The sequence below is a fragment of the Colius striatus genome, chromosome 11 (genome assembly GCF_028858725.1).
Source record: "Colius striatus isolate bColStr4 chromosome 11, bColStr4.1.hap1, whole genome shotgun sequence".
Lineage (NCBI taxonomy): Eukaryota > Metazoa > Chordata > Aves > Coliiformes > Coliidae > Colius > Colius striatus.
Genome location: NC_084769.1, coordinates 21,738,423 through 21,762,066, shown reverse-complemented (window position 1 = coordinate 21,762,066; position 23,644 = coordinate 21,738,423). Strand labels below are relative to the sequence as shown.

The window sequence follows — 23,644 nt, the reverse complement described above, 5'->3', positions numbered from 1 at the left end:
GTAAAATATCAAATATCAGCATTGTGTTGAAAGGGCTCCAGAGTGGCCTCTGACATTTTTCATTTAAATGAGAGTATTTATCCAGTATCAGGCACATAAGCTCACTGAACAAAAGTAATTACAAGGTTTCAGTAACAGATAATGTATCAACTGTTCAGGTATAACATGGGAAGGAAATGTCACAACAAATGCAGACCAGACTAAAAAAAGTGCACATCTGAATGCCTGCTTAAATACCTCAAGAATAAAGGAAATGGAGGGCAGCAGCAAGGGCACTGGAGGCAAACCTCCCACTTTCAGGTCTTGCCACGTTGTTTTCTAGAGTCTGTTCTTTTTCAAAGATAGATATCTCACAAACTCAGGCTTTGGTAGTAGCTCAGTGTCAAAATCAGAAAGATTTAGCCTGTCTTGGGCAGTCTCATTCCAAGAATCAGACAGTCAGATGTATTCTACATAACAGCGTCAATATTTCCAAGATGCTCTGGTTTTTGTATTACTCTGTTCTGCAAAATATCCAGAAGCATTAGCTTCATGAAAAAGTAGATCCAGCAGGTACAGCAAGAGGAAACAGAAATAACAAATTAAGTACTGATCATTCTGATGCAGCTATGTTTTTCTGCTCCAATTGATTTAAGTAACATGCAGTGTGTTCTGTGAATAGCTTTCGAATAGCTGAGGAACTTTTACAACAGAATCAAGTCTGTTCTACTGCTAGAAAGACTGAAAGCTAAGGCATTGGACATTTTCAATGCAGCAGTTTATTTTTCAGTTTGGCAGCTGCTGGTGTTTTGTAGTACATTTTTTTTTCAATACAGTTCAGATTTATCAAAATTGATTCCTATCCATGATAGATCACAGAATCATGGAATCATAGAATCTTATAGGATTGGAAAGGACCTTGAAAGATCATCCAGTCCAAACGCCCTGCCAGAATCCTTAAAACAACTATAATCCAAAAAGTTAAGACACAGCTACCAGTTGCTGCACTGGGAAACTTGTCTCTGGTGAAGAATAGCTTTCAATGAAAATACTTGTCATCAGTACTTTAAGCATGAATGACATCCTCTTATGATTCCTATACAATGGGGAAAAAAAAGTTTTTTTTGCTAATGACAGTATTTCCTGAGAGTTCCCATGAAATATGTTCTCTATACATTGCAGAAGATTTGTGTGAAGAATCTGAAACTATTAATTTCTGCTTCCAAACTTATTTTGATATTTCCTCCTGAATATCATTATTATTCTAAGTAAAACCTCATTTAAGCTGCAGTAGATTCACAATCCTGAGCCAAATGAAAATCCAGAAGTCCAAGTAACACACTTGATACCTCTGCATCTGTTGGCTTCAGAAATTGTGTGTAGCTTGTGACTCAGAAGCAAGGCATCAGTCCAGCTGGAGCAGAGAGAAAGACCATTTAAAAATTATGGTTCAATAACACATTGCAAACAGCGCAAGGCTTTTGAAAAGGCTTCTACAACTGAGAAAGACCAGTTGGCTTCAAAGCAGCTGCCCCGTCTTGCTCCCTCTCCAGCTTCAGAGCTGGTTGATCACAATCCCAGCTTCCGTGTCTTACTGAACAGTCAGGTGACAGGACACAACATCAGCAATGGAGTTAGAAGCACTCTGTTTGGAAATTGCAATGTACAAAGATAAAACACACTTATTCTCTTCATATTTTAGAGAACTGACAAGAATACATAATGGCCAGGAAGATGAAAGACAAGCAGGTTTGCTGAACCACAATTGACCCTGAGAGCTAAATCAGGGTGATTGCTATCTGTTTCTTCGAGAAAACATGTTGATACTGGATAAAATGATCACAGTAACAAGACAGCAACAGGAGAGGAACAAAACAAAGCAGGCTTTCTCAAGTCCACAGGAACACTTGAAACCTGCAGACTTATAGGATTCCCAAATCCACTCCCCAAAATAATAAAGTCAGTTTAAGAAGTGGGGAGAAGCAGTGTAGTGATATGCTAAAGGAAGACAGACATAAAAACTACCAACACAAGAGGCAGCTGAATAATATACAGGAAAGGAAATATTATATAGAATTTACAAAAAATTAGTTACTCCACAGAATGGTCACACCACTGCCAGTGCCAACAAGCCCTGAGGTGCACAAAACAGAAGAACTGATCACAGGGAAATGGGCTGCTATGACAAACCAGCCTTTCCCCCTCCCAACTACTCATCTTCAGATAATCCATGAGATTTTTATGGCCATTCTTGAGATAGAGACACCAGAAAACCAGAAAACAAATGCAGGTAGAAAACTACCAGTGATCTCACTCATGTCAGGCTTTCCAAGTTCAGGTCATTCTTTGCAAGACTACACAAATAGCATGAGGAAAAGAGAGAAACAGACAAATAACCAACCAAATCTCTACCCTCCATTGCTCCATAGAGACACAACTCAGCTTTTAGAATAACAATTACAAAAACAATTAAGAAAGATCAGCACTAGTGTAAAAAAAAAACTTTCATGTACAACTGTGAGATTAGAACCTTCCTTGCTTATTAGACAAACTAATCTGAAACTGAATTAAGTTGCTTTATTGAGTCTGCGTAGAGAAGTGTTTATACTGTATGCTGAGCATCCCACAAGCCTGCTGAGAACCTATATGACTGAGAAAGAAACAGTTGAACAGAACACAATGAAATGTCTTTCATGATAGAGAAAATATATACTTACTCTTTCCAGAGTGACTCAATTCAACCTTAATTTTCCAACACTGGAAATAAATTCGGGATAATACCGGCAGTGTGAAGTTTTCATCCATTTTTTAAGAAAAGTTGCCATCTAAAGGAAAGAAGTGCTGTAGTGATGTTACACTAATATTAACTCCTCACTTTTCTGGGAGCACCTGAGCTGTATCATTACCTTGGCAAATAGTAAGAAGCCACTGCCCCTTTGAGGTCCTTCAAAACTTCTTACAGCAGTTGCATTTTATTAGGTTCTGAATCTGACTAAATAAGCCATCACCAACTTACCAGTTCAGTGACTGGAAAACGAGATACACAGTTCCTCTAAAGAGGAGTGCTTGCTAATGTCTCCAAAATCATTTTATTAAACAGCTGAAATAAGTGGAGATGTATTTGATGATATTTGAACATATGATTGCATCCAGAACAGACCTCAGAATGTTCTGAAGAAAACTAAAGTATCAGTGATAGAAGAGATGCAAGGCATAGCATATAGTGAAGTTATTGAACAAGTTAATACCAAAATACCGGCAAAATTCACAAAAATATGAATAACAGGAAACATCCAAAACCAGAATGGCAAATGAGACACCAGGTAAACGTCCCATTATTCCTGTACCCCAGTCTTATTTCCTATAGGAATATGAAGTTGCAGTCTTCATCACAGAGATTCCTCTTTCCTCAAATATAACAATTCTATGAAGCTGCTGTGCGTATTGACAGCTATTTACTTCCTCTAAGGTTAGCAATCTCAATCATCAAGAGATACAAGTGAATTGTAATATAGAAACAATGTCAAAAACCAGCCACCACAACATGAAGTGACAAATTTTTCTTTTGTATTTCAAATGAAGGTGATCTGACTTCAGACTCTAAAATTCTTGACTACAAGCAATCCAAAATAGCATTTACAAATACTTTACTGCTCCCAGAGAGCTGTAACATGCACATGTATCACTGTTACTATTTTATTCCAAAAAGAGGCAAATAACAAACTAACTCATCTGAGCAGCAGAACAAAGCACTCTCATTCAGAAAAAAAAAAATCGGAAATCAGGTTCTTTCTAAGTGTGCATAGAAAATTTAGGCCACTAACAGAGCATCTCCTGCTGTCACAGTAATTGGCTAGCTCAGTGGTTAGTGCAAACATGAGGATAAGCACTTCTTTTTCCTCTTTTGATACACTCTGTAGTTTCAAGAAAGAAAAACTTATCATAAGAGTTGTACCGGAGCTCTACCTGACAAGGATTTCTTTCCTCTGTACTACACTGGGGTTTTTTTTCCTAGCTGTGTTCTATACATTTTTATCACCTGAGTCTGTTTTTGAAGTCAAATTTACACTTCAACATGGCTTTCCCGTTGTTTTGAAATCTATCTGCACCACTAGCAGTTGCAATTACACAGCAGATAGTTCCTTAGGAAGGGAGATGCAGAACTGATACCCAATCAGCTGCATACATATAGAAGCACCTGGCGTTTTTTAAACATAACCACCACATTCTTGTACCATCAGCCTTACTTAAACACTAAATGTAAAGAAGAGCAAGTCAAAAGTTATTTGTTTATCCTGGCAGATGGTCCTTTTCCCTGTAGGATCACTGCATAAACTTCATGTTCTCAAGTTTCCATATAGACTTGGCAAGACTCTTACCGCAGAGAATTCGTGCTCTTTTGTGAGTTTGTATGTCTCATGGGCAATTCAAGGAAGGAAACTGAATGTGAAAAGTCATCATATGTCACCTGGAAGCTTTGCTTCCAGATGTTTGTGAAGGTTTTTCATTCTACATAGATAGTGCTTATCACCAAGCATCAGCAGGCAAGTAATTCCTCACTCTGTTTATTGCTGAAGCTAATGCTAATTTTTCCACTTAATGAAAGAACAATCAGATCATTAACTCTTAATGACCCAAGTCACCATTGTTTTAATTGCAAATATTACTGAAGAAAACAAAATTGTTACCTTGTTCCTATGTTAGTGATAAGCAAAGCAGTCAGTTTAATGTTACTGGAACTTAATGTCTTGTTGGTATCAATATTGGTGTGGTGCTCTGCCAGGAATTATTTTCTGGACATACAAATGAAACAAATGGTAGTGCTGAAAACTCTCAGCTGCAATCAGAAAGGGGAAGAATTTGGATATACATGATCAGAGTGGAAACAGGACTGGTTACTTTTTTTTATGCTTCAAATCTTAATTATTTGGAAAGATACTAAGGTAAAGGAACATGCTTCTGGGCATGCACGTTATTATGCCAACTCCAAGGAAGTCCTAGGACCATATTATATTTTCATAATCACACTTTACAGTTCTGATGGCATTCAAGGCCAAACCCTTCTGTGTAAGAGTCAATTTAATACATCACAGATCAACTTGGCCACTCTAAGCCACTAAAACGTGCTATCTCATCATGCATTGCCTATGAAGATGACAAACTTTCCAACACCACCAGGGCTCTGATATCACCCACACAAGAATGCTAATTTCATATTAGATAATTTCATATAATTGTTTTTACTTTGGATTAGATTTAGTGTAACAAAAGAGTAAATACAGAACTTGTAAGATCAATATTTAAGATCACAGAATCCTAAGGGTTTGAAGGGACTTTGAAAGATCATCTAGCCCACTCCCTCTGCCAGAACAGGACGACCTAGAGTAGGTCACACAGGAACTTGGCTAGGTGGGTTTTGAATGTCTCCAGAGAAGGAGACTCAACAACACCTCCTCTAGGTATTTACATTCTATATCTTGCATATATATACACCTAAATAGCACACAGAACAAAGAAAATCACCTTTTTCACCACTTAACTTAAAAACAAGAACCATGGAAATGAGTTTAAAAAGTGAAAAGGAAAGCAACTCCACATTTAGTGTCATGAGCATCAATTACAGGAAAAAATGTTAAACAGACTCTTTTAAAAAAAAAAATCAAAGTAACATTTACTTTGAGTAGAGTCTGTGAGTGTTCTAAAATAACTAAAATAGTATTTTAATTTGGGCTTCATTTCAGATGAAGCACTGAAGCATTCAGGTGAAAGGACCATCTTTGGTCCATATTGCAAAAACATGGTGAGGCTGGATCTCTTTCAGAAGCTTGAAAAACAAGATTTGAAAACAAAGGTCACATTTAGCATTTACCCTTTTGCCAAGAACAGGTGCAACGAGGAGCTTTTCAGAAAATGAATGTGTTGCATTAAAGGATTTTATGGGCCACTCACTCTCCAGCCCCAAATTATTAAAATCTTCTGTAGAAAACAATGAGTAATAGAGTTGGCATTGAGTCATGAAAGAAAGTTTCAAATTCTCTTTGAAAGCTGGTGTCTCAGTCTGTTTTCTCATACAGAAGAATATTCGTCAACAAATGTGCCCTTGAAAATGGTAATATTTGAGGTAGAAAGTGAAATGGCTTGAGCTCTAATCTACATTGATGTTGATCTCGTCTCATAAAGTATCAGAACTGTCACGTGACTTCAAATCCTAATTATGATGACCTATTTTAGCCCCTCAGAGCATTAGCCACCATGATGAGAAGGAGGATGGAGCATCCTGCACGACTGAGTCTGAGGAAGATGAAAGTTCGGTCTGGAGCAGAGCATGTTCCCGATGGCTGGGCATGTCTTGAAACACACAATGCCATGGGGTGCTGGTATGGAGTTACAAACTCACCCATCTACCAATATCCGCTTTATACTCACTACCTAGAAAGTTAACAGTTCGTTTTTGTAAAATTGAAATTTCTGCTATGAAAGAACAGAGGTAAACATACATGTCACTTCAACAACAAGAGACACTCTGGGAAAGAGATAGTCTCATCCCACCATTACACCACATAGTAATATAAATAAGAAAGCATTTAATTAGAGAAAACTTTAAGAAGTAGCAAAACGTATATGGAACATTCTAAAAGAAACCAAAACCAAGGAAACAATTTCATCTTTGAGATGCTTTGATTTTGAAATGTTATTAATTACTTCACTAGTTACCGACAATGACAATGAAATCTCTATGAAATTAAACCTTGCTGCTCTGTAAAATACATTGACTTATTTTGACACAGAGTAAAAAAAAAAAAGGCTGAAGTCACACAGGAGCTGAAAAAGGGAGAAATGTCTAATATGATAATTAAATACTAATTACTCTAAAAATTTTACTGAAATCTCTTTTGCATACATATTAAGACACAATTTGTAGCTGATGCAACGGTTTGGATGAATGTCTGGAAGGCTGTGAGCTATTCATCTACGTGTGGTACATCTGTAAGACAGCAATTGCCTTGCCTTCTTTACTGTCTCATCAAAGACAATTCTCTCACTTCACTGCAACTCTTGAAAGGGGCACACATTTATAAGATGTTACAATCACACAATGGCACCCTGCAATTAAAATAAATTCTTGACTGAAGGCAGCAGAAGCCAATGGTTGCACTTTTACTGTTTCTTTATGCCCAAAAAAGGGGAAACAATCAAAGCAGCTCGATTTGACATATGCCATCAACAGTATATGATGTAATAAAGAAGTTCATTCGTACAATGTCCCTTCACAGGTGATATGTTAGCTCAACAAAGGCAAAGTTCACAACATACACACATTTGAATTAGGAGGCACTGAGGACAAGAGCAGTGCAAACTTCATAAAGATCTTCTGCCTTGAGAATTCAGTGGTGGAGTTGGCAGAAAAAGGGGGAAAGTGCTGTGAGGCAGCTGTTGTATGATCCAGAGGCTGTGGAAAGCAGATGGCCATATGGATAGAGGGAGATGGATATGGAAGATGGAAGCACAAGTTTTTGTGCATTTTACATTGCTAAAACACATCATGATCATGTTACCATGGCCTACAACAGACACACGCAGACACACTCTATTGCCAATCCTCTGCCTTCCCAGTCGAGAGGATTTTCCTGAGTTTGTGATGAACTTTATTCAGCAAAGTGGCCCAATCTAAATGTCCTACAGACATCACTAAGATAAAAACTTATTTAAAGCATAAAGTTTGATAGGTTCTGTTGCAACAGAGCAAGCAAAGCTTTATGTCACGCATTTTTCCCTGTGAATTGCAGTATTTTGAAAATACTGTTCAACGAAAGTAAGGGGGTTTTTTTACTTCATTTATGATTTAACAGTATACATCTAACGCTAGGAAAAGACAAAACACAAGACAACAGCTCAATAAAGAGACACGGCTTTCAGTGAGAAGAAAGTCTTTAACTCTCCAGCAACATACTCAGGAATTACAGCATGGCAAAAGAACTGAATACATCCCACTACATGCAGTTTTTACTACAAAGTCTTACAGGTTCATCTCTAGATGAGCCATTAACTGAAGTCATGGACCGTAACAAAGACAAGCTTGCCACATTATTTTAGAGAGGGCTATGATTAGGCCAAACGACAACTTTATTAGCTTTCCTGTATTTCTGCAGGGAGGTCAAAACCAAAGGTGAAACCCCAGGACTCTTTCTCCTTGTGAGATGCTGGAGCCAGGCAATGTAAAACTTTAATGCAGTTAGTTACCATTGTAAAAATAAATTAACATTGGCATGTGTGCCACGCTGACAATATCACACTTTCAGAACTAAAACAGAGTTGATAAATCTGCTAACTGTTGCTTATTAAGCTTTGGCACACCTTGCCCATCTTCCCCCAAAAAGCTTGTCAGCTCTACAAAGCCATTAAAGACCTGATGACGTGTTTTGTTTTTTTTTTGCAAGAATGATGGTTTGCCAGAGTATCCTGGTTAGATCTTCCTCAGGCAGTTTTGTAGGCACAAGGAAACACAGACATCCATCCTTCTGCTGATACTGCACTGCTGCAGTAATACTGCTTTATGCAGCAAATAGGGAAGGTAACAGTAGAGGACACAGTAGCAATGATTCATGTGCTGTGGTCATTATGAGAAAGGCGTTTTCAGAATGAATCCAAAAGGTGAAATTCACCTCTAGGCAAAAAGCCAGCACAAAGAACCTCAAAACTATCTCAAAAGCAGTGCTAAGTAATTGATGGGCTCCATGCCAGTCTTGTAGGTAAAGATGAATTTAGCCTTCAAACTAAGGAAGCAATATTTAAAAGAGCCAAATGTGAACAAAAAACCTCAATCAAGTCAGTAACACAGGCAGCAAAGCAAAGCAGCAGCAGGTGGCAAGGAGACTGGGTCAAGTCATTGGGGAAGGACAATAATATGGAAATCACAGTATTTTGCTGCCTGGCAAGTCAAGAGCCAACAAAGAAGCTATAAAACAGGCAATACGCTTGTCATAGTTTGAGTTGGTTCACTTTCTAAGAGGAGTACCTTGTGAGAGTAAAAGTTGTAAGACCAACTCATAAGGAGCACTTTCCACTCACAATGGTGAAACCAGCTTTCTCAAATCAGAGATCTTAACTATCTAGAAATGGATAAACCAATCTACCTTGAATGATTCTGTTCATTTGAAATGCAGCAAAACACAGTTTCCCTTTAAAGAATATATTCATTTTACACTTGGATGTTTGAAAGATGTACTGTATCATAATGTCTTATTCAGCTATCCAAAATACATGTATGTATGTATTAACTACACATTATTTTAGGTTTTAAAAGGCAAAATGAATATTTCCAATGTGTTGCTCTGCTGGTGGAATAGTCCATTCCTCAAAAAAGGAATGTCTGTAGTATTTACTCTTTCTTACCCTATCTCCCAGTAAGGCAGGACGTGTTGCTGTGATGGAACTGCACCCATCCGGACTGCCATTCCACCTGGGCTCACCCACCATGCTTATCAATCTTCCAGACTAGATATCTCGGGGATGATCTTAAGCAGACCTTGTTATTTGAAAGGATACAGATCTCTACTGCAGCATTAGCACAGCAAGGCACCACTGACTATGAAATTAACTTTCTCTCCATGTAAAACAGCTTTTTGAAGGAAAAATCTTTCTGTCAAATTTGTAACAGAATTCATTATGCTTAACTTTTTCCATTAGTTTCCTAAGGAAGCAATTAAGTGTTCCTTCACAATTATTCCATTAAGAAAATCAAGACAAATTAAAAAGGATTTTCCAGTTTGGTACTGTAGTGAAGATCTGAAAGAAGAGTCTTCCTCCAGATTTCGAGGTCTGAATTTTATCGCTTGCAGAGCCAGATATCCCCTCTAAGTGGACACAGTAAAATCTTTTGTGTTTGATGGACAGTAAAAAATCTGTACTTTCTTTTAGTTATACAAGGTTACTAGGGAGATGGTGTAAATATAAATACAATCAAAATCATAATTTTTTTAATTTACATACATTTCCATGTTAAAGGTCTGAATACATGATGCAAAACACTGCAAAAATGACAATAGCATGAAATACTGCAAGACTCATTTACAATACTGTGCAAACACGAGTAACTAAAAATACATACACAATTAAATAATAAACAAACTCTCCTTGTAAAAATTCAACATGTTGAAAGTTAAAATTACAACAAAATTACACAATCAATCCCTGTCAAGCTTGTCAAGCAAGCAATAGTATATCTTATTCAAACAACCATGCTATCAGCCTGTCCTCCTCAAACTGCAGTAATAAGCTGAATTGGGAGGAAGACATCATGCCTTTGACATGTAAACTCAGTCTTCAGAAACAGCTCACAAGGGCTGGTAATAAAGTTTTTTTTAAAGTTTTTTTTTGTTGTTTTTAATAGCTACTTTTCTTTACAAAGCATCAGAAACATTTGGGTTTCATTTTCTCATGTCAAACTTTTGTTCAAAATAAAGAAAATAAGATTACATGAAGGCACTAAGACCACATATTCCTCTAATATTACCTCTCAGAATTACACAAATACGGCTTGACTTGTACAAAAGCTCTGAGAGCTAGCCACATTATAAAAACAATTTGCACCATAAATCCACATTACTGTCTACAGCAGGGTTAATTGAACTATGCCAGGGCATTTAGAAGCTATCAATACCCTTCTCTGCTTAAATCATCCAAAACACAGCATGGATGGGAAACCTATAGAAACAATCTTCTGCAGTACATCAGACAATGAACTGGCAAAAAAATAGTATTTTTAAAAACACTAAAGGATTCTGTTTGTTACAAAAAGCAACCTCTGCCAGAGGCATTTAAACAAAGACGATGCAGAAATTGAGGTGAATACTTTTGTGAGCCTTACTGTCAGCTTAAAGCTTATAATGTAAAGTAATAAAATGAACTGGGCATGTTGCTATACCATTTGGGGTTTTTTTACCCCAATAAATATTGATAAGATCTTATATTCTTTACCAATGCCAGTAGCAACTTATCTTATGAAAACAAATTAAATTCTAATTTTTACTATTTTTGAACATAAGTTTATTCCTGTTGTTTATATATGTATATATATATACATATAAAAGACTTCAAACAAAAAAGGCATAAAAATAAAAGTACCTACCTTTTTCAGAAACCGAACTCCATAGGTAAATATATAAAGGTAAAATGTAAATCTCCACCTGCAAAAGGTACAAGAGATTAACTATAGGATAACAAGTTTTACATACTTCACAGTTCAACATACTGCCATGACACAATGTCCTGGTCATGTTAACAGATGTCGAAGGAACATTCTCGTCTAATCATCTACTTTTACTACTAAAGCATGGTGCTCATCAGTCTGCTTTTCCCAGCCTCTCATTAGCCCTCTGACAAAAAGTGGCTAATTTCATGTAAACACGATAGGAAAAAACTAATTTCCAACATTAGTTTTTAAAAGTTTCATGAACACTATCAGGACAGTGGAGGACAGAGGACAATTTGCACACCTATTGAAGGGAAGTTCGCTTGTTATTAGACACCAGGACAATGACCATAAGAAATTTTATTAAGTCTTCAACAGGTGATTGCACATCTAATACAGTCTTTAGTAATGAAAAGCATCATCCATGATGAGTTGGAATTTCACTTAGCAGATTACAACAGTTGGTTTAAAAGCACTCTTGGTTTTAGGGAGTGCATTTGTGTCAGACAGATATGCTGAATACAGATCTATATCCACAATTTGCGTCAGCTTCCAAAGAGTTTCCTTGATAAAGATGACTCTACATTTTCCCAAACATACATGAAATAATTGCTAGGCTTCTAGTTTTTCTTTTCATAGGTAGAGGCGAACAGGACGCTAGGAACGAGATGCCATTTAAAGTAAGAGAGAAACCCAGTAGATTTAAAATTAAATCATCCTTGCCTCTATATCTTTCTCCCTTCCCCAATAAAAGATGACATACAAAGTATCTTCCTATTTTTTGGACCCCTTACTGGCTTAGGCAAGAAGAGTCAATGGAAGTATAAGGAAATACTATCAAACCTCATACAATGCAAATTCTTACATTAAGCCGTAGGTTCTTTTCTTTCCAAGGGTTGGAGTGGCTATGCAAACATGCTTGACATGAATGCCAGTGAAGTACTATTCATAACATTTATAGCTGGATGAGATTTAGCTTCCTTAGTGTGAGCCAATACTGCACTGTGAATCATCTTCAATTCCATATTTTATAGCACTTACAACTTTCTCTCTACTGGCAAAACTATTAGCTTATGCTTAATTGGCACTGAAGCATGTGCAGACATTACTGGAATAGTTTCAAAACTGAAAATGCTCCTATATAAAAGAAGATTAATCCAAATATTCCTCTTCAAAGCTACTTTTAAAAGTATTTAGAAAGAAAGTTGTCATACACAAATAACCCTCTGACAAGCTGAGTACAGGAGAGTGTAAGAACATCAATGAGATTTGAAGTGTGATACTTCAGCTGAATAGAAAGTCTCTTATCCTGAATTTATTCAATTGATCCAATACAAATAACAATCCCTTCAAGGGTTCAGTCACACTAGCAACACGGCTCACAGCTTTCATGCTGGTAGTTTCTTCAAGATACTTCAAAAATAGAGTACTTGGAAGCAAAACGTTAGCTGTGATGGTAGAAACCTTTGGATCATGAACATGGGAGAAACAGCAAGGACAGCAATATGACGGAAGGTTTTATTTGGCTCATATATCATTTTCTCATTAGGCTGGTCCTATAGCTAGGAAAACTGCCATTTAACTATAAAGTTACATAACTTGTCTACTGAGAGTTTGAAGGTTGTCACTGAAAATAAAAATATTAGGAGAGAAAAACTGTCTAACCTAGTCTCACTGCAAAGCACTCCCAGTGCTCTTCTTTTGCTCCTAAGTGTTAATCACTTCTGTTGAATTCCTCACAGAGCTTTCTTGTTTTAAAAATTCTCTCAATATCACCTTTATTTCACATTTCTCCAAGAAAAAGTCACATCATACTTGAGGACATTTGTAGCTTGCTGTTGCAAGATGCAATATTTCATAAAAAAGTTCAAAGGCAATGTAAACTATTTTAAATATACTGATGGTTAAATTTTAGATGGCAGGTCTCAGAGATTTGCTAGTCCACAGGGACATCTGGAAGACTCAAGATGCAGCATTTGCTGCTGCTATCACCTCAGGAAATAGAGGCCCTTTCCTGAAAGAAGCAAATTCAGAAACACCAGTTTCCTTGTGTAACTTTCCACCCACCTCCCAAAGCACTACCACAGATCCGTGCTAAAGCCATGGTTTGCCACGTAGGAGAATTCCTGGAGCTTTGTAAAAACCTCAGATCCAAGAGCCAACAGATATTGCTCCAGTTGTTTAAATGCTACAAAGGTGATACGTGCATACAAGTATATGATGATATATGCTGTTGGTTTTCTTTTCTCTTTTTTCCTAATTTGCCAAAGAAGTCTATTTGGATTGATCATCAGAAGTTAAAGAAAGGTTCAGAACTGGGTGATAGACAAAGCTGGTCAAGGTCCTAACCTCTTTTAAAAGTAAGCAGTACTGGTACAAAAACCTACTCACTCCTGCTAAACAACATCCACAAAAGCTACACAACAAACTGCAATAAAGAAAAATCCAAAACAAAACAAAGTTGGAAATAGTCCCCAGCATGTTTATTTTTATTAATCAGTTAACTCTAGTGGCAGCAGAGCTAGAAAAGACTTTCCCATTTTCTGTACCAGGCAGGTAGTTGCCTTTTCTGCGGGCTTATAAAGTAAATTCTGCTGGCTCAATCCCCTAGTTGGAATCTCAGTCTCATACGAAGAAGTCAAAGGAGTTTCCCCTTTGTTTTACCACTGCTTGTACATGTTTTATTGCTGTAATTAACAGTAAAACATCCACTGGCCATGGCTAAATAGATGAATACAAAAAGGTTGGGAAGAAAATAAATTTTATTAAGGTGCTTACTATTATACAGTAAGTGAATAAATCTGGTCTAACTAGCTAACTATGTTCAATGCTTTAGCAAATGTTACACATTACTGCTAACACCAATGACTATAACAACTTCATTTGTAACTGTCTATTTAAATGAAATAAAATTTTAATAAAATACAACATACAAATTAACATACTAGATGATCTCTAAAGGTCCTTTCCAACCCCTACCATTCTATGGGTCTATGATTCTATATTGAGATCTAAAAAAATCCATATTAAACTAAATTCACAGTTAAGATCACTTACAGAATGAGTGACATTTATGAGGCACTACAGTCAAAAGAAGTATACATACAAGAAGTGGTCAAAACTAAGGACGTTGTTCCCTTCAGCTGCAGAGTGAAAAGAAGACAAGGAGCCTATCTGCAGCAATGTTACACGCTATCATAAATTTAATGGCGGATATGTGAATAATGCTTGGCACAAGGTCACACATAGATTGCTCTGCCTCTGAATACACTGAGAATCGAGTTAGCACTCAGTTTTCTGCCCTGTTTCCTACCTTTGTGCAAAGAGTCAATAACCTAAAATCCTGTTGATGCTTTGTTGTCGTATGAGCCACCCTCACACCCACTCAATCACCTCTTTTACTGGGTACTCTGGCAGTAGGAACATGTGCCAGGCTTTGGAAAACCTAGGTTCTATTTTCTCCTCTGTTTCATCTCTCACTACTGAAGAGTTTGTTAGCCACAAAATTGTCATGTGTAGGACCATTTCTTCTTGTGAAGCAGAAAATGCTCCCTGACTTGGGACAAAGAATAGAAAGGAAAGGGACGGAAACTTGGTTGTGAAGCTATGTTATTTGCTCAAAATCATACAGACAAGGTCTGCATTGTTTCCTGCAATGCAGATTTGTCCAGCAAGATTCCTCCAAAGGTGAACTCTCAATTAAATTATTTTGCAATAAATACTGCAATGAAACCCATCACTTACAATCTACAGTATATACTTCCTTATCCTTCCATTTGGGTCTCACTGCAGCCCACTGAAGAAGAGATGCAAGTGAATAGTAGGCATCATGTCCACTCACAGTATAGCTCAGTGTCCAAACTACCTTAGTATTTTTGGAACTTAGACAAAATATTCTTTCTCTCTGCACAGGACATTCTAGAAGAGGACATATTTCTTAAGTGTGAGGTTATCAAGCCTCATTGCCAATTGAATTCATGAAGTAGTAGTTGATGAAGATAGGTCTTTAATTTGTCCTAGGTGACAGTCCAACCTCTCATGTTTAGAAAAAAGCCCTTAGTCTGAGCACAGACCTCAGGGAAAGGCAGATATCTGGCCAGTGGTACAACCTCTCTCTAGTACTGTTTCTGATATCCTCCTCAAGGTCCTTCCTAAGCATCAGCAGCTCATGCTGAATGTCCCTAGGTCACTAGGGACCATTATCATTTGCATTACAGCTGGTTGCCTTGTAACAGAGAAAGCAATAAACTCTTCTAAAGCAAGCAGTAATAGAGCCCCACAGACTAGGAAAAGGAAGGCAAGATCTGTACTAAGATATCTTTTTGTTCCCCTTTGCCCCAGGCAATACTCAATACAACAAGGCCACTAGGTGAAGCATCCCATTGTGGGCTACTGCCACATCAATTCAAATTTAACTGAAAGAAGAAGACAGCTAAAGCTGCTCTGTTTTGTGAGAATTTGCTCTGGCCTTCAGACCTGAAACACTCCTATAGTCTGTAGTATAGAGACAGAGAATTTGAATGACCCATATACACACATAGCATGCTGCTTGAAAGACTTTTTAGGTTAATTTAAATCCAGCAAAACCAGATGAAAGCACTCTAGGAACAAGCATTCTGGAAGACTTGACAGGCAATAGCATTTATGAGCTTCACTTTCGTTCTGCACTAACAGGCCTACAAGACTTCCACATTGAACCTGGCTTGTGTCCAGTCTGCTTGAGCTCAGAAGAAGGGAGATTGAACCTGCTTACATATGGCCCTTCTGGCAAATCCTTAAGGTTACGCTGGTGCTCACCAGACCAATGTTTCAGATATGGATGTGATACACTGCAGCAAAGTTAGAAAGTGTCTCTCCAGCAACAGAAATTGTTTTCTAATGTAGTCGTAAAATGAATGCTCTGCAGCCCCTCAAGGGTGCAGCAACGGATCCGACTGTTTTGCTCAACACGAGTGCATTCCTGATCCAGAGCAGCCTTTCTCTCAAGAATAAGGCTGAAGAGGCACAAGGCCTCTGCTCCCGCAGTTTTCCCTTTTTTTCCGTTTCTTTTGCAGGAAGATTGGTTGGGCTGGGCTATGAACACAGGCCCTCCCCACAGAGACCCCAGCTTTGCCATACACCCCTGGCAGTGCACAGCCCTTACGGCTCCAAAGGCAGGCCAATGCTGCCCAGTAATGGCATGCAAGGATCTAAAGTGATCCAACTGACTTTCGACAGGCAAACATGAAACATTATAAACACCCAGTCTTAAAAACATAACAACCATTTAGCTTCCAGAACTGTAGCTGCTATTTACAGAGATGCTTTTGACACTGACTTGCTACACTCAGGGCTACAAACAACAATGTAACAACACCAGTGAAAGTTAAAAACCTTCTCACACTTAGCAAGTATTTGTGGGCTCACACATTCCCTGCAGTTGAAGAAATTAACTCTCTGGCTCTGAAAATTATTTTTGGAGAAAATACAGGCTTAAGTTTACCTTAAGATTTTCCAGTAAAATTTTGGATTTGCTGTTCTCAGTCACCAACTGCTCAGCTCCTGGTAGTAGCTGACAGACTTCTGGACTCAGGGTTTGGGCTGAAAGCCAAACCAAGCCTAATGCAAACTCTGCAGGTACAGGTCTTGGTCCTGCAGAAGATGAGAAGGTCTGAACTGCCACTACACAGCTTGCACTTCATTTCAATCCTCACCATCTGACTGAACTAGGGATATTGTAATAATTAGCTAAGACTGACATCTATTTTTGCTGCAATGATTCTCTGTGGCTGTGAAGAGTGTATTTGCCGTAAGAGTGCTCAAAGAAGCATTTGTGATGCTGAATTTAAACGATATTGAAGTTTTCTTTCTTTTAAACAGGAAGCATTACTAAGTTTCCCATATGCCCAGTGTGACTTAAAACAGTCCATGTTTTATCCTCACTTTGCATTTTTCTGTTCTCTGAAATACAGTGTGAGAGCCTTCAACTTTCCAATTTACTAAAGGGGACTTAATTCAATTAATTTTGTTCCTTACAGTTAGAAGTATGCATTCCTTCTAAATAGTCATATCTAAAGAGAGATATTTAGAGGATAGTCCCAAAACCAACGGAGTCTGAACTTTGGATTGATTTCTTGATATTTCTAACATCATCTACTGACCTATTCTAGCTCTCATTTTAGGCTAAAAAAAAAAACCCAAACCCCCACCAACAAAACTCATGAAACTCAGCAATCTTTCTCCCTTTTAACAGCAAAAAAACACCACAAAATTGGTTTTGGGTTTTTTTTTTAGGCGATAAACCATGTAAAAATACAAGACAGAGCACAGAAAAATAATGCTTAATCCATCTAAAACTTAGGAGGACTACCAGCATCTCGAACATTTAATGATGTCCCAGGGTTAAGCTTGATACCTTTGTATTGTATCACAAATATTGATCTTACAATAGTTAGGTTGCACAAAGCTGTGCTTTATATCAGCTGTGTGACAATTCTAGTGTTACCGCATCTCACCCCGAGCAACCTTTTTGGATGTTTTGCCTCCCTAACACACATAAGCAGTGAGCAGTGGTATTCTACAGGATTGTTGGAGAATTGTGGTGGATGACTACTGATGCTTCATAGCCTGCGTCACTATATGGAAGAGCAACCAATTGCCAGCTTCTATTGAGACATGAGCTTTTTAAGGAATTTAGAAAAATCAGAGTTCCAACTCTTTTCCTTGCAGAACTTAAATTAGGCCAGAGTGAAGGTAATTTGATAACCCAGGTGGCATCCTCTCAGCATTCATCCTGGACGTATCTTCACTTGCAAATTTTCAGAGATCTCCTAAAGGAATCACCTTCACCTAATAAAGCTCTTTTAAAAGAAATTAAGAGCTTTAATAAATCCTACACCTATATGTGCTTAGTTCATGCACACTGAAGAACTTATATTTGTAGGTGCTTAGATCATACACACTTAGACCTATACACTGAAAACCCAAACAAAGAACAGATTAGAAACAGAATTAACACATAGAACATACCTTCAGCTGGTTCAGAAACCAGACAGAAGGGCAACTCTGCTTCAAACACTCTGTACCCTCCACTAAACCTTTACTTATCTTCATTCCTGACAACTAGTCTTGGACAAAGTTGCAAGTGTGACAATATGCTTGATGGCAGTAGCCCCACTGCTCCAGTTTGCTGCCCCTCAGGATTTCTGTAATGATTATTTGCTGAATTTCTGCAAAGCCTGGCAAGCGCAAGTGGATATAAAGACTGTTAATTTTAAAAATAACTAGCTAAATAAATACATACAAATAAATAAATAAATATTCTTGCCTTTTTTTCTCCTGGTCTTGATGTTGAGTCAGATTGGAGCAACCATGCAAATGGTAAATAGTTCCTTCATTAAGGTTAAGCAGAAGTTATTTGGGGAGGGAGATAGTTATCCATGGATCACAAAGATGTGTAAAATAGCAGGTATGATAAATTGAGAAATCTTTATTGCTTTCCTCTTCAATTTTCTGGCTTAAGATTTGACTGCCATCTGATTTTCCTCTTAGTTGCAGTTTGAATCATTTATTTCATATTTAATGTTACAGTGCCACTCGAGACCACAGTCCTGTCCTACATCGGTATGCTCAAAATGCATCTCTACAAATCTTAAGAGCAAAATTTACTAGTGCAGAAAAAAGGAAACAGTATTTTTTTTAAGTGATGCAGTTTTATAAATAATAAAGCATGTTTATATAATTAGACCAGAAAAGATGCATAGAATAGGGGTTTCAGTAATTCCTTTTAGGTTACACAGCTTCTGTTTAATGGTTATACAACTGTTCTCTTCTGACTGCTTAAAGGACGACATGAAAGTAAGCCCTGGTAAGACCTTAGAAGTCTATTAGCATTGCCAAACCCTGCTCCACAAAGAAGTACTACTATCTGGAAAGCTCATGGAAAGAGTACACAATAAAAATAGATGTCACTGCCACATACCCTGCCCTGCAGTCTGATCAACAGAACTGGCTTCTCATCAGTGATGTTCAATGCATATAGTTGACAAGTCCTGGAGAGATGGACCAAAGTCTTTCCAACCTGTAACTCTACTCTCCATTCTTGCTATTCATCTCACAAGTTACTCATTTCCAAACATGGTCTTTCAGCTTCCCTCTGGACATCAGATGCTCACTGTCTCATTCTTTTCCAGTTCTAGAGACACAAAAACTTAAAATCTTGCAGACTGCTTTTGCTTTTCACCTAGTAATGTTCACTTAGCCATGAGGGCCAACATATACACATAAGACAACTGTGTGACACATTATCCTCTTAAACCAACTTGTATTAGTGGTTTCCACTTTTTCTCATGCTGAATGTTAGCTTCCTGTAGCATTAAGTCATCTGTTTCTGATTGATTTTTGGCCTTGTAAAGCAGATGCTTGTCCCTTGTGGGTACTGTTCTTCCCAGAATTAGGCTAGGTCTTCAGGTTGTTTGTCCATTTTCCTCAAGAAACTGCCCAGCTGTGCAGCACACTTCAGTCTGTGCAGGACACAGATTTTATGCATAGCAACCACACATCCTTGATATTACACAGCTATAGATCAGTCTTCTGGGGAAGATTTACTGTTTCTTCACATCTATAGTTCCATTTCAGATTATAAGCCTCATCATACTTCAAGTAGGAATTGCAGTGCTGTCACAGCTGAGACATGAGGATCATCAAAGTTTGTAGCAGCACATTGAAACCTCTCCTTGTCTTTAATTTTATTTTCCTCTTTGTATCATGAAGTATATTCACTCCTCTCTTTATCTCCTTATCATTTTTTAGTTTCACTGAAACCTTAGAGAAACTGCTACAAGATGCTTGCTATAATGAAGACTGCTTTTTGGCATTCTTTTTTTTTTTAAGATTTAATATATTATCCTTCAGTATTCCAAACAATTTTCAAAGAAACAGGACAAGGAAATCTTTACAATATTTTTAATGCAAAAGTGCTGTCATCCGAGCAGCAAGAATAAAACTAAAGAAGTCAGAAACCCATATTTACCTAGAAGCACCATCAAACTAAACTATACTCATTAGGTTGCAAGTATTTCAATAACTAACCATAAGGGATAGCATTAAATATTTCAAAGTAGTTTCTCCAGAACCTTGTACTGAATGTTTCCTGTCTGATAGTCACAATTTCAGCCTGTTTCAGGGACTGATCCTAAAAGATTTTACTTTCATGTAACTGGGACTATATGAGCTGATGCATTACTTTACTCCTCTGGAGAAATTAATGACAAAAGTTAACTCTCAGATACTTGTGGTTTTTTTCATCTGTCAGCTTCTTGAACTTCAGGATGTGAGAAACAAAGCATCCCTGAAGGGACAAATGCTGGCCACTAGTCAATCCAAACAGAAGGGCCCATCACACTAATAAGTAAAACAGAAGGAGTGGAATTACATAGACATACATGAAGTGCAAAATATGTAGTGTACAGATGAAATTATCAGAAAGGTCCTCATTGCAGCCTGGGCTCTGTTCTGCCACAGCAGGTCTGTGCATATCCACCCCAGTGAGACACTGAAGCAGCAGAAGATAGAGGCTACATTGAACCTTGGGTTAACATAAGCTTATGGATATGCTAACAACTACCATAGCATCATCCTAAAAATATCAGGGGAACTAGCAAGTTTCTCACCTCCACCAGCACTGTGTGTATGTTGCTGAGGCCACTACCAACACTGCTCAGCCACAGGCCACCACTTGTCTCTTTTGAGCCTAACAATATTTCATTGATGTCTACTTTGCTGCTGTGGACATACACATGATACTTAACCCAAATACCACAAAAAATGTTCTACCAATCAAACATTTGTTTCCATGTAAGTACAAAGAAAACCTTTCCACAAAAACATTTTTGCAGACAGTCGTACAAGCATAGCATTAGGCAGGCATCGTCTTGACACAGGTTGGTTTATCACTTTCAGCTCACAGCAAAGCAAATAGAGAAGAAAAACAAATTGAAAAATAAAATGAGAACAGTACATGATAAGCTGCAACAGTATCTTACAAAATATTTACATCTGAAGAAAATACTCAGTTCAGCTTTCTCTAAAAAGCACGAAAGTGCATTGCACATTATTGGACAATATATGCAGAAAACAATGTAGCTAAATGCCTGTAATAGAAAAGTATTAAACAATGTGGAAGCTAATTCTGCTTTGTAACTTTGTGTCCATGAAAGAATGCATACAGTCCATGTATTTATAAAATGAAAGGTAATAAAATGTAACATAAAACCATGTAACAACATAAATATGAGGGAGAAGGAGGCAGGCTTGCATGCCAATTCATTCATTGCCATGTATAAAATAAAACCTTACTGCCAGTGCCCTTCATTAAGATCTATTGATACATGTTGATTGTGACTAGTAACATGTAGAGAAAAAGGCAACCAAGGTTCTTTCTTTTGGCAGAGACTAAAATAGGGGAAGATACCAAATACTTCTGGACTGTTGAGTGTAGTTTGCAGTCTCCTGTGTAAGAGAACAAACTGCGACAAAAGGCAAATCTGTATGGATTCAGTGTAAATTTGGCAAACACCATTTGTTAGTACTACACCTGCAGAAGAGTTAACAACTCTGAAGACAGTAGAAATAGGAGTAAGAAGGGTATGCTTCCAAATTAGCATTTTGTTCACCTTTGTCTTTCTTTTTAAAAATGAAAATAAGAGTAAAGCTTACGGGGTATCTGTATTTACTAAAGATCCAAAAATTTGCATCCACATAAGAATGAAGAATTTATTCTGAATCTGATAGTAACTCTTCAAGAATAAACACATGCTTGTAATGTGCTTTGTAAAGTTACTGCAATGGACATCTCTGATGTCACTTTCATATTGCAAATACCCAAAAGATCTAACAAAAGCACAGTTTGGATTAGTAACAAACTTAACACCTTAGAAAAAGAAAAGAGACCTTTCTAGGAAAAGACAAAGCAATAGGATGTAAAAAGCAGGGGGCAAAAATTGCATGATTAACTACTAAGGTATATAAAGGAAGTAAATACCAAACCTACAGGATAAAAGCAATAAAAAGAGCAAAACATGTTGTGAACAGGAGGAAGAGAAATGGTTTGGCTGTCTCTCCCCTCTTCCACTCAGCTTTAAAATCCAATGACAGATAGGTACCATTACAGATTTGAGAAGTAAACACAACTTTCACTACTAGTAGAAAACAATCATTTTACAGTATTTGCTATTCTACTTGGGCAAGAATGGTTTTATTACTGGAAACTTTAATTTAAGAGAAATAAACTAAGCTTTAAAATTTTTGCAGCAACAAAATATCTTTAACAAGAGATATCAGTGCCTGAAATCTACCACTTAGTAGAGATCAGTATCACAAACAAATACACTAACAAATGGTGAAGAAGCAGTATCCCAATGCTTCAAGTAAAACAAGAAATATAAACTTGGAGAAAACTTTGGGCTCAGTTCACAAAAGATCCCCTCCAAGTTTTTAAGCTCTGTAAATCCCACCAGCTAAGCGTCAAAAGTAGTCTTGAAATCTGCAGCATCCCAGACCGAACCCTTGGTTTCTTGGCTGTATGTTCCCTATGACTCTTGTGAAAAATCCCAGCTCTGTGTCCATGTTCCTTTACTTTCAAGTCACTTGTCTGCAGTGTTTGACAAGTTCATTTAAAGCAGAGGCTGACCAAAGAAGGTAGTTGGTCTCTTCCATATCAAGAGCTAGACAATTCAAGGTACATGGAATATGAGAAAGCAGCAGCTACTTCAGTCTTTGCAGTTCTCCTTTTCTTTAATTATTATATTGTGACTAATTTTTAACTAGTATTCACATTAACTATAACTTAGGGAAGAATTATTTAATTTCCATAACATAAAATAATGATGAACACACTCAAACCACAAGAGAATGGAAACCTAGTTAATTTATTATAATCTTGCTTCATGTGCAAAGATATTGTTAAATGTTGGTGTTTTTGCCAAACCAGCACATGCGTTAATTTAAATTTATTGTGTTAAAAATAGTATCACAGAAGGCAATAAGGGCAGGGAATTCAATGTTTAAATAATCTACTTGGAGGCAAGAGGGAAATTTTGTGAGATCCAAAATGAAAAGCACTTACAGCACAGTCTGAAAAGACAGTGTACATAGTTTGAGGACACGGCATGGACATCTTTGCCTGTCTGCTCCAGTAGAACAGTATGGGAAGAGGGCTGGCAATTGGTAACACTTAACCAATGTTTTCATTTCCCCTTAATCCTGTGTTTGGGCACAGAGATGTCCCGAGACCCAGCTTAATAAAAACAGACATCATGGACCAGATTCACAAGTGAACATGGCAGATATGGTAGGAACTTCTGAGGGAAACTGCCAACCTTGCCCAATTCTAGAGACATTTCATACCAGTCCCAAACTAACTGGGGCCTCTTGAGTGGCATACTAGGGATTTCCAAGAAGTCTGCGCCCACCTTTCCTTTCACCAGACAGTTCATC

General features: G+C 37.5%; 1 protein-coding gene across 2 annotated transcripts in view; it reads right to left on the bottom strand.

Annotated features, from left to right (window-relative positions):
- CERS6 (ceramide synthase 6) overlaps positions 1–23,644 on the bottom strand; it is a 126,949-nt gene that overhangs the window by 47,682 nt on the left and 55,623 nt on the right. For both annotated transcript variants that reach the window (XM_062004886.1, XM_062004888.1), the window contains exon 4: positions 11,108–11,165. In XM_062004886.1, the coding sequence (XP_061860870.1) occupies positions 11,108–11,165 (58 nt within the window). The remainder of the gene's footprint in view (positions 1–11,107; positions 11,166–23,644) is intronic.